We start from the raw sequence: 15,557 nt of genomic DNA, 5'->3' as shown, positions 1-15,557 counted from the left end.
TCACTGGCCCACTGTGACCTGTTAGATTCTTGTCTCCTCCAGAAAAGTGGACTCAACGTAGAACTCGGTCCATTCCCACTGGGTTACGGTCAGGTGGGGCTGTGGTTTGTCCAAGTCCATGGCCCTGCTCGACATTTCTATTTCTTGGAGGAGAAAGGGAGGGGAAAAAAAGACGGAGCAATGGGTCAGAAGTTGGGGGGATGGAAGGGCAGCTACCTCCACCTTCATCCTTAGATTGGGATTCTAAACCAGACCCGTGCTTTTTGTTTGTTTACCTCTCTCACTGTCTGCAGTCCTTCCAAAGAAGAACACAGTGAAGGACATCAGCGCTGCCACAGTCAGGATGGCCAGCAGAATGGCCCACCAGCAAGTCTGAAGGGAAAACATCCAGATTAAAATTCTTTAAAAATCAATACTAATGGGGGCAGCTAGTTGGCACAGTGGATAAAGCACTGGCCCTGGATTCAGGAAGACCTGAGTTCAAATTCGGCCTCAGACACTTGACACTAGCTGTGTGACCCTGGGCAAGTCACTTAACCCTTATTGCCCCACAAAAAAAGAAAAAGAAAGAAAGAAAGAAAGTATAAGAGCTTTGGCCTCTATCTCAAAGCAAGACTGCTTTATACTTTTCCCCTAATGATCTCAGCTTCTACAGCCATTAACCAAAGCCCTGGAGAGAGGAGAGGGTAGGCTATTAGGCAGATAAGCAAATAGACTTTAGAAGACATGGATAGAGTTCATTAGTGAGTGGTGGGCCGCATACAGCATTGGTATTTCCTTTGAGTAAAGTGGAACATTTCTTACTAAGTCGGACTTGATGGACCTACTGTGGACATTTATTTTGATTTGGGGACCCTACCTTTAGGCTGAGATTAGAAAGCCTTAGGCCCTCAGGGTCTCTTCTGTGTGGGAGGTGCTGGTGCCCTTCCCCCTCCGCTTTAGCTGAGCCAAAAAGCCCCATGGGCTGTATAAGACACCAAGTCAGACAGCTGTGGGGAGGGAGCACCAGCTCCCTCCTCCCTGAGCGGAGCTATCCGAGAGATCGCCGGGCTCTAGCGTAGCCTGTGCAGAGGCACGTGATGCTTGAGTGTCCCCCCAGCTGCAGCCCTGGCTGGCGGATTAGCTTGGTGTGTGGGTATAAAAAGCCCCGAGATTTGAGTGGAGAAAAGGAAAATATATATATAGACCTGGGAGTTAGATTAGAGAGACCAGCAGACAAGACTAAAAGGGGGGGCTACAAGGACGCAGGAAAAGGCTAAAGGACTAGGACCGACAAGAGGAGGAGGCCAGCGGACAAGACTCAGAGGGGGGAAGGACAAGATAGAGAGACTGGGCAGACAAGATTAGAAGTTCCAGGCACAGCAGGTGGGAAAGAGATGAACAGCAACGCAGTCAGGTTGTACATTTTATTTCCCTGTATTCTTAATTTTAAATAATATCTCATAAATAAACTCTGCTTTGATTATTTAGTTAAGAGGCTTCTTAATATTTTGCTTATCGATTTTGGGAGTGGAGCAGTGTGGTGGAACTTTATAAACGGCCCATATTAAACTAATAGCAGTCAGATAGCCAAATAGTCAAAAATCCCCAGATTAGTCCTCCATAGATTAGTCCCCCCAAATTAGGCCAGTAGTTCAAAATATTTCCATATTTGAATGGTGACCATGGCAGGACTTACGGTCCAATTATAATTTTTCTGAACCTATAATTTTTCATATACTTACAATTTTTCATAAGTCCAAAGTTATAAATTTTTCCAGATTAGATATAGTTATTAATAATTATTTTTTTTACACTACCCATGGATGGTTCTCTTCTAGAAAGCAAATCCCTAGAGAAAGCATAACAAGATTTGAATTTTAAAGGTAACAGACACTTCTGCCATAGAAGTTCATGTCCAGCGTTGTAATGTGTAGAGAGGATGATTTTGGTCAATGGAGCTTCACAAAGAGATGGGCAAATTTTACAGCAAGGGAGTCACATGGCCAGGGAAGCTTTGGGAAGATCGAGAGAGACCCAAGGGCATAGAGTTTGATCTTAGGAATCGGGTTCAACATCATTTTATAGAGGACCAGAGAGGTATCGCCTTGCCCAAGGTCACATAGGAAGAGAATGGCTGAGCTAGAGTTCAAGACTCAGTCATCTGACAGCCTGCCCCACATTCTGCCTCCTGTTAGAAATCATGTGGGTTTTTTAAGTGTGTAAAATACTCAGAATAACTAGCTTCCTTGTGATAAGACTAGTTTCTTGACAATACACTGTGGAGAGTCAGAGGCAACACGTCCCAGTGGAAGGAAGCAATGCAAATGAGTTCACAGTGAGTCCTTTGTCTGACCTAGGATGACTAATATAGGTAAAGAAACAGAGCTCTGTAGATACTGAGGACGGGGTCATGGAGCCTTCCAGCACCCAGGGAGAGGCTGTACACCATCACAAAAGGAAGTCGCAGACCCATATCAAGGTACTGCAATGGGGACGGATGCTGACTGGAGCTTGTTGCCTATTACTCAACCCTAGGTTTCAGATCCAAGTCAGAATGAGAGACCTTTCCCAGTTAGGAAGACCCTGGGAAGTACACCAAGAAGGAGGAAGTTTAGAATAACCAACACAGACCAAAGGGGAGCCTGTAATTGTGCCACTTTGAACCAACAGAGCTTTCTAGTTGGCTGATAGGGACAGAACGGAGCATTAGTCTGCTCTTGCATAGACCCAAATGCAGGTCAGGAACTTGCAAAGCTCAGACCAGGGGGCCAGCACTCAGACTTTGCCATGGAGCAGACCCCTTTGGGAGCACTGAAAGCTTTCAGGTCCCCATCCAGTCCCTGAGATTCTGGCATACCCCCCCAAAAGCAAGAGGACCAGCCCAGGTCTTCCCTCTAGAAGTATGGCCAAGTCCAGCCTTAACATCAAGTCTGAAGTCAAAAAGGAGGAAGAATGAGGAGGAGAGAAGAGGGTAGGTAGGCTATTAGGCAGATGTGCAAATCTCATAATGAAATACTACGGTGGCAGGGACACTCGACACAGATACAGAAGATACTCCTAAACATCTAAAAGAAAAACCTCAAATAAAAACAGCTTGGGCACAAACTCCCCTAGAATTCCTCAAAGGGATGAAGCAAGAGTTTAAAAAAAGAGTTAAACTTTTCTTTTATAAATGGGATGCAATGACTAATATGGAAATATGTTTTACGTAACTGTACATATATAACCTATATCAAATTGCTTACCATTCTAGGAAAAGGGAACGTAGGTAGAAAATGCTGAACTTCAAAATTAAAACTCAGGTCCTACGGAACCCAGGGCTGGTGCTTTATCCACTGTGCCACCTAGCTTCCCCTGAGATATCATTTTTTTTGTTTTGTTGGGTTTGTTTTTTTGGGGCTTTTTGCGGGCCAATGAGGTTTAAGTGACTTACCCAGGGTCACACAGCTAGTAAGTGTCCAGTGTCTGAGGCTGGATTTGAACTCAGGTCCTCCTTAATTCAAGGCCAGTGCTTTATCCACTGTGCCACCTAGCTTCCCCTGAGATATCATTTATAAAGTGCTTACTTAACACAAGGTCTGGCACATAGTAGATGTTTAACAAATATAAAACATCTATACAATAGTCCCTTCCTTCTTAAGGAAAAAGAAACAAAGTCACAACCTATTTATACAAAGTGGCTTCTTTTATCACCCCCTACATAGCAGTATTGTAGTCATCTACCAAGCCCTGGGTCTTTCCTGCTTCTTTTTTTTTTTAATCACAAAAGCATTTTATTATTTTCCAGTTACATGTAAAGATAGTTTTCAACATTTGTTTTCATAGGATTTTTAGTTCCAAATTTTTCTCCCTCCCTCCCTCTCCTCCCCCCTCTCCAAGACAGCAAGCAATCTGATATAGGTTATATGTGTATAATCACATTAAACATATTTCTGCATTAGTCATGTTGTGAAAGAAGAATCAGAACAAAAGGGAAAAACCTCAAAAAAGAAAAAATGTAGAAACAGTGTGGTTCAACCTGCATCCAGATTCCACAGGTCTTTTTCTGGATGTAGAGAGCATTTTCCATCATGAGTCCTTTGGAATTATCCTTTTCCTGCTTCTTAAAGGGTTCGTGAGTGAGTCTTCCTCTCTCCCCTAACCAACATATGCCCTTACCTTTGGAGCCTTCCTTCAATGTACACCTCCTCAACACTCCCCCCGCCCAATTCTAGGTCACCTGCCTCTTCAACTTGCATGCCTCCCATTTCCATTTTCAACAGTCAATAGGCATTTAGGCATTTACTAAGGGCCTACAGCTGTACACAGACATGCCCTTGATCTGACCATCACCCATAAGTGTTCTACCCACTTGATCCAGGACTCTGGGAGTCTTCTCTCTAATCATAACCTCCTTGTCACGTGTCTCTAGCTCTTCCTCACCCCTATGCCTGCTCTGCATCCTTTTTCCTGTGTCTAGTCTTTCTACCTCCTCCCCACCCATCAGCTCTGTTCTCTTCTTACTGTGCACCCCTCACCTTCTCGACCATCTAGCTAACCAGTTCACTCCCTGCCTCTAGCTTTGATCACACCTCAACAAACCTCAAACCTGGGTAGTCACTCCTACTTTCTGCTCCTACATGCGAGTTGCCCCACACCACCAGAGGGAAATTCACAGAGTCATCCTTGTGTGGTCCACTGCAAATTTATATCATCTACCCTCTATAAATTTCTCTACCTGTGCTTTATCCTAGCATGGAGGTGATGCTGGGTGCTGGAAGGTTATGCCAGGGGAGTTCTAGCTCTGACGGTTTTTGACCATGCTGAAAAGACTTCAAGAACAGTCCTGGCAATAGGCTGTGTCTGATTTCTGAGGAGCAGCCTAGATACCCATGGACAAGTTTATCGCTAGTAAGTAAACTGAACACTTGGTGATGAATTTTGGGGCCCTAATAACCCATGAAACAAACAAAAAATACCAAATAGGGCTCAGTCAGTCCTGTGCAGCCTATTTTATCTTCTGCCACGATGGCTGCAGAGTGATGTCAAAGAAGGTGCTTAAAAACACATTCTTTTTAGACTATTTCTAAATATGAATCTAGCTATGGTTACTCCCCAAGTGAGATTCTTATTCAGTGGCCAGTGAGTGGAACTACTACCGGAGAGACTAAATTCACATTCATCTTGATATTCTCACTGTACCTAAAATGCAGAGATAATGGCCAAGTGGTAGCTACAGGGAAGGATGGCTCTCAGTTTCTCCTTGCAGAGACAAATAAAAGACTTGGTAGGTTTGGTTGTATTCTGCTTCCAGGGCATTCGTGTGGTCTTCTAAAGCGTGACCTCTCTTGTGAGAGCCACTGGGTGGGCTAGACTGGAGACTGAGGACATGGGAGCTGAGGAGGCTGACAAAACAGGAGAGCAGGGTGGAAGGTGATGAAAAGAAGACTGTGAGCCAGGCACTGAAATTATAGGGGGAAAGGGAAAGGAGGGAAGGGGAGATCTGTAACAGATAGCCACAAAGCACCAGAGAGGACGGACTAAACTTTAAGGGAGGGTCTGAAAGTGACAGTGGGGAGCAAGGCGCCCTCTTTTGGTCCTTTTATGTCAGAGGAGGTGTGGGGGAAGGAGCAGCCAGCACTGGGGTGGGTGCCAAGAGGCAGTTTTTCTTCAGGAGAAAACCAGGTTCCAGGTAGTAGCAAAAAATGGAAGGGATGTTGAGAGGAAGAGATCTAGGATGAAAGCAAAGAGTCCAGAGGGGACAGGATAAAGGGAAGGCAGAGGAGGACAGTAAATTCTAGAGCTGAGCAGAATCAGGGGTGGCAGCTGGTGGCTGGCGCTGCCTTTGCACTCACTGGTCCCATATTTTCCGCATGGTGCATGTTAGTAGTTCTGGTGGCTCAGCAGGAGCCATCTACTCCGGTGGGAAGGGAGGTCTAGGGAGAGAAGCGTGATAGCCACCCTTTGATGGCCCCTCGGGCATTTGTCACTATGCAGGGTTGCCTGAAGATACCCCTCTTCCCCAAGCTAGCCCTTCAGATATGGGAGGATGACTACTGTGTTCCCCAAGTCTTCTCTTCAAAGAATTTTATGCCAGAGCAGGGAAGAGAACCTAGTAATGAGGCCAGAAACAGGTCTCGGTCTCCTGGGAGCCCTCACCTTCATCCAGGAAGCCATGTCCTCCAGCTCAACGAAGCCCACAATGGCATTCTTCACCCTGGCCATTGGCCCATCCTCGTCCACCAGGCGGCAGATGTGAAACTTGTCACAGTATCCCCGGCGGCCCTTGCATGGTGTCCCTGGGGTCAGGGGGACCCGGGTGCCATTGAACTCTGCCTTCAGCAGGAAGGATATGGTGCTGGCACAGGTACTGGGCCGGCCTGTTGAGGTGGGTGGGGAACAAGGTTTGTTGAATTTTCAGCTTCTCCTGCCCTTTTCCCTCCTCACCACTGGCTGGAGCTCCCCCATGTTATTATGGAAAGAGCCCTGGGCCCTGGAATCCAGAGCCCTGGGTTCTAATCCTGGCTCTGATACTGTTTAATTTCTATAACAGCTAATGTATAGCACCTACTGTGTGCCTGGCACTGTTCTAAGCACTTTACAATTTTTATCTCATTTGATCCTCACACATTTGATCCTGGGAGGGAGGTGTTATTATTATCACCATTTTACAGATGAGGAAACTGAGGCAAACAGAAGTTCAGTAACTTGCCTAGGGTTACATAGCTAGTAAGGGTCTGAAGCTGGATTTGAACTCAGGTCTTCCTGCTTCCTGGTTAGTTGTTATTGTTATTGTTGTTGTTGTTTTTACTACTACTACTACTACTACTGTTACTACTACTATTACTACTTCTTTTTTTGTTTTGTTTTTGTTTTTTGTGGGAAAATGAGGGTTAAGTGACTTGCCCAGGGTCATACAGCTAGTAAGTGTCAAGTGTCTGAGGCCGATTTGAACTCAGGTCCTCCTGAATCCAGGGCTGCTGCTTTATCCACATTGCCCCCTAGCTGCCCCCATACTACTACTACTACTACTACTACTACTACTACTACTACTACTACTACTACTACTACTACTACTACTACTACTAGCAGTAGACCTAAGTGCCGATACTAACCCATCCATGTCCCCTCACCCTGTATAATTCCCCATCTTCATAAGTCACTGAAGACCGAGTCAATATAGTACAGGCTTGTTTTTTTTTAATAAAAAGCATTTTGTGGATGCCAGCTTGACACAGCCTGTCCAGCCATGATCCTGATCCATGATCCATGTTACACGCCTGGGCTTCTAGAGTCATCTCTCTCCTTGGCAGTGTCTTTACAGCACTTTGCTAATGCCTCCTCTTCATGTCCACTATCCTCTGGTGCTCTGGGGTTTACAAAACATCTTTTCCATAAAAGCTCTGTCAGGTGGGTTTTTGAAATATCATGGTTCCCATTTTATAGATGGAAAAAATAAGGTCCAGAGGATACAAGAAGCCACAGTCATGCAGTTAGTCTTGGGGTGGGGTGGGGTAGAATCCCAAACCCAAACTCCTCATTCCAATACCCAGAGCTCTTTTCTCTGTGCCCTCCTGCCCCTCAGGACCTCCTGTGATCGTGAATGGCTCCCCAATCTATTCTTACTGGCCGAGGCCATTTCTTTGTATCCCTCCTCTGTTATCGGCCCATATTTCTACCTTCTGCACACGTGCTTTTAAAAGCAGAGCTGGTCTGATGAGACCTTAAACAGATGGTGAAATAAAGTGAAATGAATTTCAGATAACCTAAGTGACTTGCTTGGGGCAGTAAAAGGCAGAGCTGGGATCTGGGAGCAGGACTTGCACTTCTGAACCTCGGACTAGGCCTCCTCCAGGTCTAAGATTCTCCCTGGTACGACTCTCTCCATCCTCTCCCACACCCCACTCTCCTATCCCTCCCTTTCATGCATCCACTCAGCTTCTCGCAGTGCCCAAGGGGCTGCAGTGGCAAGAGGGCGGGGTATAAGCTCTAAGGTTGGTACGGATCTCCCTTCCTCCATTGCCCCCAGGCCTGAACCTCTGCAGGGAGAAATGGAATCACACAGACAGGGATGAGTCCTTGGGTCAGTCACACTACCCAGGCCTCTCTTAGCTCTTATGGCTTTTATAGCACTTAGAAACATTTAAAAATAGTGATTTTCTGAGGCAAGCTTGGCTGATGTTTTTTATGAAGGAGGAGAGGGGAAGTGGCAGAGCCAAGCTTTGGACCCAGGTCCCCTTCCTCCAAATCCAGGGCCCTTCCCCCCACCCTCAGGCCTGGGGGTCATACCATTCTGCCCAAGACAGGCCTAGGAATTCCTGCCCAGCAGGTACCTACCTGGCTTCTGGCAGCAAAGGTGGCACTTCTCCCGTGAGGAGCTGCTGACACATTCACAGGGGTCCAAGCCATGGCGGAGACACAGGGAGCCTCTGCAACTCTGTAGAGACCAAAGATAATAGGATCGAGAGCTGGTAGAGACTGTGGAGATCTGGTTTATTGGAGAGTTGGGGAAAAGGAGCCTGGAAGAAAGGAGCTGACTTGCCTAAGGTCATACAGTGGCAGAAAAAGGATTCAAACTCCAGATTCACCATTCTTTTTTCTTTTTTTTTTGCTTGTTTGTTTTTGTGGGGGCAATGAGGGTTAAGTGACTTGCCCAGGGTCACACAGCTAGTAAGTGTCAAGTGTCTGAGGCTGGATTTGAACTCAGGTCCTCCTGACTCCAGGGCTGGTACTTTATCCACTGCGTCACCTAGCTGCTCCCTTTCACTGTTTTTTATACGTCACAATTGAGATGTTAAACCAGGGGACTTCTCAATCAATGCCAAACCATCAAGTCCAAACTCTTTCTAGCTGATATGAGCCTTGTCTGCAGCATTTGATGATATTTTCCTACAGCAGAGCCCCAGGTCTTTTCCTGTATCCCCTAAGCTCCAGCATTGTCTGCCCATGTAGTACCTTGAGAAGGGATTCAGAAAAGCCTTGTTGAATTGAAGTGGACTTGGGGAAGGGGGCCCAGTTGTGGAGGCCTTAGGCCCAGGCAGCTGGGTGATAGAGTAGCTAAGGAGTTGGGCCTGTGGGACCCTCAGCATGGCCCTTTGACCTCTGTTTGCCTCAGTTTTGTCATCTGTAAAGTGGGAATAAAAATAGCACCTACCTCCCAGAGATGTGATAATCAGATGAGATGGTTTGTAAAGTGCTTAGCACAGGGCCTGGCACAGAGAAGGTATTCAGTAAAAGCTTGTTTCCTTCCTTCCAGGTAGGGAAGTTCATGTTTTCTCATTCAGAGAATAGAAACCACTTAAGGTTTCTAGCAAAGGAGTGATGTGATCCATTAAGATTATTGGCAGATGTAGTTGTCGTTTGTCCTGTGTTCTCCAAGAGGACCATGACATTGGGGGGATGCATGATTGTAGTGAATTAGATTTAAGTGAGGAAGGGCTGTGCAAGGTCAGCAGCCTCACTCTTTCCTCAGGAGGCATCTGGGTCCAGAGCCATGATATAGATCAGTACGACTGGAGATGGCCCTGGATGTCTGAAGCAATTGGGGATAAGTGACTTGCCCAGAGTCACATAGCTAGTGAATGTCAGAGGTGAGATTTGAACTCAGGTCCTCCTGAATCCAGGGCCAGTGCTCTATCCACTGTGCCACCTAGCTGCCCAAGGACTGATTAGAGGAGGGAGAAAATAAAGACAGGAAGACCAATTAGAAGGCTCTCTACCACAAAGTTAAGACCAGACTCACCCCATCAAGGCAGATCTGAGCTCCCATGAGACACGGAGTAAAGTTGGCCTTGGCTACAGGGGCAGGACAGCGGGCAGTGTTGCCCAGGCAGGTGCTCCCCAACAGGCAGTCTGTCTCTGCTTGGCACAGCTTCCCAATTGAGAAATATCTGCAATCTGGGCTACAGCAGGGGCCTTGGCTGGGACTGAAAGAGGAAATCGATCACTTTGTTACCCAGGGCCCAGGTGCAAACCCAGCTAAAGCCAGCCCCAGAACCAGAGGCCCTGAACAGCTAGGAGTCCAGTAATATCTCATGTACCACAATTTATTTAGCCAATCCCCAATGGATGGGCGCCTACTTTGTTTCCAATTCTTTGCTATCTTTTAAAACATTTTATTTATTTATTTTGCTATATTTTAAGTTCCAAACTGTTTCCCTCCTTCCCGGCCCATCCCACACTAGAGAAGGCCACAGATGTGTGTGTGTGTGTGTGTGTGTGTGTGTGTGTGTGTATGTATGTGTATGTATGTATGTACTCACATTTTCATACATACATGTATATGTAAAACCATATTATGCATACTTCTGTTTATCAGTTCTTTCTCTGGAGGTGGATAACATCTTCCTTCACAGGTCCTTTGTAGTTGATCTGAGTATTTATAATACTCAGAATAACTTAGTCATTCACAATATTCCAACAATATTGCTGTTACAATATACAACATTATCTTGGTTCTGCTCACTTCACTCAATTATTTCACACAAGTATTTCCATGTTTTTCTAAAATCAACCAGCTCATCACTGCTTACAACACGGTATTATCCTATCACAATCATATACTACAACTTGTTTAGCTATTCCCCAATTAATGGGCATCCCTCAATTTCCAGTTCTTTGCCACCATAAAGACAACTGCTATAAATATTTTAGAACATATAGGGTCTCTTCCTTTTCCCTTCATCACCTTGGGAAACAGACCTAAAAGTTATATTGCCAGGTTAAAGGGTATACACAGTTTTATAACTCTGGGCATCATTCCGGATAGCTTTCCAAAATGATTGGATTAGTTCCACCAACAGTACATTAGTGTTGCAATTTTTCCACATCCCTTCCAACATTTGTCATTTTCTCCTTCTATCATTTGCATTTCTCTAATCAATAATGACAGAGCTTTTTTTTTTTTTTGTGAGGCAATTGGGATTAAGTGACTTTCCCAGGGTCACACAGCTAGTAAGCGTCAAGTGTCTGAGGCCAGATTTGAACTCAGGTCCTCCTGACTCTATCCACTGTGCCAACTAGCTGCCCTAGAGCATTTTTTCTTATGACTTTATATAATTTTGGTTTCTTCATTGAAAAACTGTCTGTTCATATCCTTTGACAATTGATCAATTGGGGAATGACTCAAATTCTTATAAATTTAATGAAGTTCTCTATATATTTGAGGTATAAGACTTTATCCAAGAAATTGTCTATAAAAATTTCCCCCAAATTTTCTGTTTTCCTTCTAATCTTGGTTACATTGGTTTTATTTTTATAAAATCTTTTAAATTTAATGTAATTAAAATTATTCATTTATATCTCACAATGCTATCTCTTGTTTATTTATAAATTCTTCTTTTATCCATAAGTCTGATAGGTAATCTTCCATGTTCTTCTAATTTACTTTTTTTTTTGGTGAGGCAATTAGGGTTAAGTGACATGCCCAGGGTCATACAGTCAAGTATCTGAGGCCAGATTTGAACTCAGGTCCTCCTGACTACAGGGCCGGTGCTCTATCCACTGTACCACCCAGCTGCCCCATTCTAATTTACTTATGATATCTCCCTTTATATTGTGTATCCATTTTGATCTTATCTTGGTAAATGGTGCAAGATATTGGTCTATACCCAATTTCAGCCAGATTCCTTTCCAGTTTTTCCAACAATTTTTTACCAAATAGTGAATTCTTATCCCACAAGCTTAAATCTTTACATTTATCAAACACAAGGTTACTATAACAATTTATGACTTTTTATTGTATATCTACTCTGTTCCATTGATCCACCTTTCTATTTCTTAGCCAGTACCAGATAGTTTTGATAATTACACTACAGTTTAAGATCTGGTACTGCTAAGCCTCCTTCCTTAGTGTGTTTTTTCATTAATTCCTTTGATATTGTTGACCTTTTGTTCTTCCAAATGAATTTTGCCATTATTTTTCCTAGCTCAATAAAATAATTTTTTTTGTGAGGCAATTGGGGTTAAGTGACTTGCCTAGGGTCACATAGCTAGTAATTGTTAAGTGTCTGAGGCCAGATTTGAACTCAGGTCCTCCTGAATCCAGGGCTGGTGCTCTATCCACTGTACCACCTAGCTGCCCCTAAATAATTTTTATGATAATCAATTGGGATGGCATTGAAAAAGTAGATTAGTTAGGTAGAATTGTCATTTTGTTTTGTTTTGCAGGGCAATGGGGGTTAAGTGACTTGCCCAGGGTCACACAGCTAGTAAGTGTCAAGTGTCTGAGGCCGGATTTGAACTCAGGTACTCCTGAATCCAGGGCCGGTGCTTAGAATTGTCATTTTTATAATATTGGTTCTGCCTATCCAGGAACAATTAATATTTCTCTAATTTTTAAAATCTGACTTTATATATATGTATAAAAAGTGTTGTATAATTATGTTCATGCAGTTCCTGGGTTTGTCTTGGCAGGTGTTTTATGCTGTCTACAGTTATTTTAAATGGGGTATCTCTTACTATCCCTTCTTGCAGTTTTATTGGTGATATATAGAAATGCTAATGGTTTTGTTGGTGATGTATAGAAATGCTGATGATTTTTGTGGGTTTATTTTATTCTTTTTTTTTAAGTGAAGCAATTGGGGTTAAGTGACTTGCCCAGGATCACACAGCTAGTAAGTGTTAAGTGTCTGAGGTTGGATTTGAACTCAGGTACTCCTGACTCCAGGACCAGTGCTCTATCCACTGTGCCACCTAGCTGCCCCTGGGTTTATTTTATATCCTACTATTTTGCTAAAATTATTCATTTTTTCAACTAACTTTTTAGCTGCAGTTCTTTGCTATCACACAAAAAAATACCACTATGTATATTTTGTATATGGTATAAGTCTAGTAATGGAATCTCTGGGTCAAATGGTATAAGCCTTTAAGTCACTTTATCTGCATGATTCCAAATTGCTTTCAAAAATGGTTATGTAGATTCACAGTTCCACCAACAATGCACTAATCTGCCTATCTTCCCACTTTAATATTGATAATCCAATGATTTTTTAAAGTTACCTCTCCTTGACCACTTTTCTATGTTCATGGCAGTTCTTTTTACTGTGGCACCCTCCAACTGCCTTGGTGAAGGCTGTGGTCAGGACAGGACTGGGAAGTATTTCTTCAACCTACCAGCTATTGACCCTGTAATCCAGACATGGTGGCTTATTGCCTTTCCCCTCCTGCTCACTCCTTTTTTGTCACTAGACCCTATCTCTCTATCACGGTCCAGCTCAAATACCACTTCCCTTTTATACATAAGAAAACCAAAGTTCAGAGAATGTGTGCCCATATCATCCAGGGAGTGAGGATAAGGATTTTCTTAGATTCGAGGGCAGGACTTTGTGCACTTCCCTTTTATGAGCTTCAGCTCCTGGGGCTAGAGCAAGGCAGGGGTCATGCTTCCCCTGAGGAGGCTGAGGGATTTTCATCTTTTTATTATCCTGCAGGGCAATAGTCCCCCGCCCCCAGGCCACAGACCCAGAGGAGTCTGAGAGTCAGTGCTAGGGGTCCAGGAAGCATGAAACATTGTCATTGTGTGTTTCATTTAGTTAATATATCTTCCATAAACTGAATAAACTACATGTTTCACCATTTCTCCCCAGTAGCATATAAGCTCCTTGAGGGCAGGGCCCTTTGTTGTGGACTTTGGCATTGCTGGCACCCAGGACAGCTAGATACAGGTATGGTGTCCATGGCAGACAGGTAATGAGACTGGATACACTTGGTTAGTTGGTTGGTTGTTGTTCTTCATTCTTGAAGAGGACCAAAATGACATCACGAGGTTGGAATCAAGTTATAGTGTGTCCAACTGTGGCTGATCAGACCAAAACAAGCTGGGAATGCCCTACCACAGGTCAGGCACAAATAATCCATGTGAACCTTCTCTTAATTTGTGCATCTCGAGGTTTTTTAAAACTACTTCAATTCTTCTTTGCTCATAGAGCACAGCACCTTCTCCGATGAGGGCACACCATGCTGGATGGTTCTGTGCCAGTGTCTCCCATGTCATGCAATCAATTCCAAAGTTCTTAAGAGAGACCTTGAGAATGTCCTTATATTGCTTTTTCTGACCACCCTGTGAGTGCTTGCCTTCTGTGAGTTCTCCATAAAATAGGCAAGCATAAGTTTGGCATTTGAACAATGTAGCAGCCCATTAGAGTTGCACTCTCTGCAGTAGAGTTTGAATGCTTGGCAGTTTAGCCTCAGAGAGGACCTCAGTGCGTGATATCTTATACTGCCAGGTGATCTTTAGAATCTTCCTAAGACAATTCAAATGGAAGTGATTCAGTTTCTTGGCATGGCACTGGTATACTCTCCAGGTTTCATAGGCATACAGCAAGGAATTCGGCACAATGGCTCTGTAGACCTTCAATTTGGTTTGGCATTGAGTACACAATCATCTGCAAACAAACAAACAAAATGTACAAACACTCCTTCCACTTTGGTCTCGACTTGTAGCCTTTTCAAGTTAAAGAATTTACCATTAGTGTAGTAGCTGATCTTGACGCCATGTTCATCCTCATTGAAGGCATTTGACAACATGGCTGAAAACATCATGGTAAAAAGCATGGGAGCAAGCATACAGCCTTGTTTCATTCCAAGTGCTGACTGGGAAAGAATGAGAGCATTGCCCATTATCCAGAACCCGGGCAAGCATGCCGTCCTGAAATTGACGTACAACACCGATAAACTTGTCTGGGTAGTGACATTTTGACATAATTTTCCATGAGCCCTCATGACTGACAGTATCAGAGGCCTTGGTCAGGTCTACAAATGTTGTGTGCAGACCTCTGTTCTCCCAGCATTTCTCCTGGAGTTGTCAGGCAGCAAACACCATATCAACCATTCGTCAGCCCTTTCTGAAGCCACACTGGCTCTCAGGTCGTTGACCATCTTCTAGCTGAAGGAACAGCCTGTTTGCCAGCAATGACTAAGAGAGAGACCCTCTCCCCGTGACTGTCACAGAGCAATCTATTTCCTTTACCTTTATAGAGATGGACAACAGAGGCATCTTGCACTCCTGCGTGATAACCTCCTCTTGCCATATAACCTGAAAGATTTCAGTCAGCTGTTGTACGAGCAATGGACCCTCACCTTGTAAATCTCAGCTGGAATAGAATCAGCACCAGGTGCCTAATGGCACTCAAAACCTCTTCTTCAGTTGGAAATTTGCCTGGAGAGGGGTTGACTTCAACATGAAGTCAACAGTCAGTGACTTCAGCATTGATTGATGATGACCAGTACCTCTGGTATAAGGGCTGCTGAGCCTTTTTCAGGGCTGCTTCCCACTTTTGGTGTCTACCTGACCCACCTAACTCTCACCTGTGGCTCCAAGAAGCTGTAGCATGCACTGCAGCCACACCCCGGTAAACCGTTTCATAAGATGGGCTAAACCAGGTTGAGTGTAACAGAGGGGTCCCAAATTTGTCAGTGAGTTAGGGGGCGTCTATCCCAAGCATGTAAAGACTTCCCCTGGTGAAACGGATGGAGGAGAATTATTTGTTCTAAGAGCCATGAAGGCAGCTGAAGCTGGCACTGTGGAGCTTAGAGCTTGGTGAGACATTCAAGACATCAAACTCATCTACTGCATCGTGAACCATCACTGGTCATCT

General features: G+C 44.3%; 1 protein-coding gene across 1 annotated transcript in view; it reads right to left on the bottom strand.

The window, feature by feature from the left end:
- The window catches only part of LOC122745409 (disintegrin and metalloproteinase domain-containing protein 10-like), a 53,580-nt gene continuing 38,023 nt past the window's right edge, over positions 1-15,557 (bottom strand). The window contains 5 exon segments of the mRNA XM_043990698.1: positions 1-143; positions 276-372; positions 6,121-6,341; positions 8,299-8,398; positions 9,704-9,887. Of these exon segments, the coding sequence (XP_043846633.1) occupies positions 1-143; positions 276-372; positions 6,121-6,341; positions 8,299-8,398; positions 9,704-9,887 (745 nt within the window).

Source organism: Dromiciops gliroides, chromosome 1 (assembly GCF_019393635.1).
Source record: "Dromiciops gliroides isolate mDroGli1 chromosome 1, mDroGli1.pri, whole genome shotgun sequence".
Lineage (NCBI taxonomy): Eukaryota > Metazoa > Chordata > Mammalia > Microbiotheria > Microbiotheriidae > Dromiciops > Dromiciops gliroides.
This window is presented reverse-complemented; position numbering and strand designations above follow the sequence as displayed.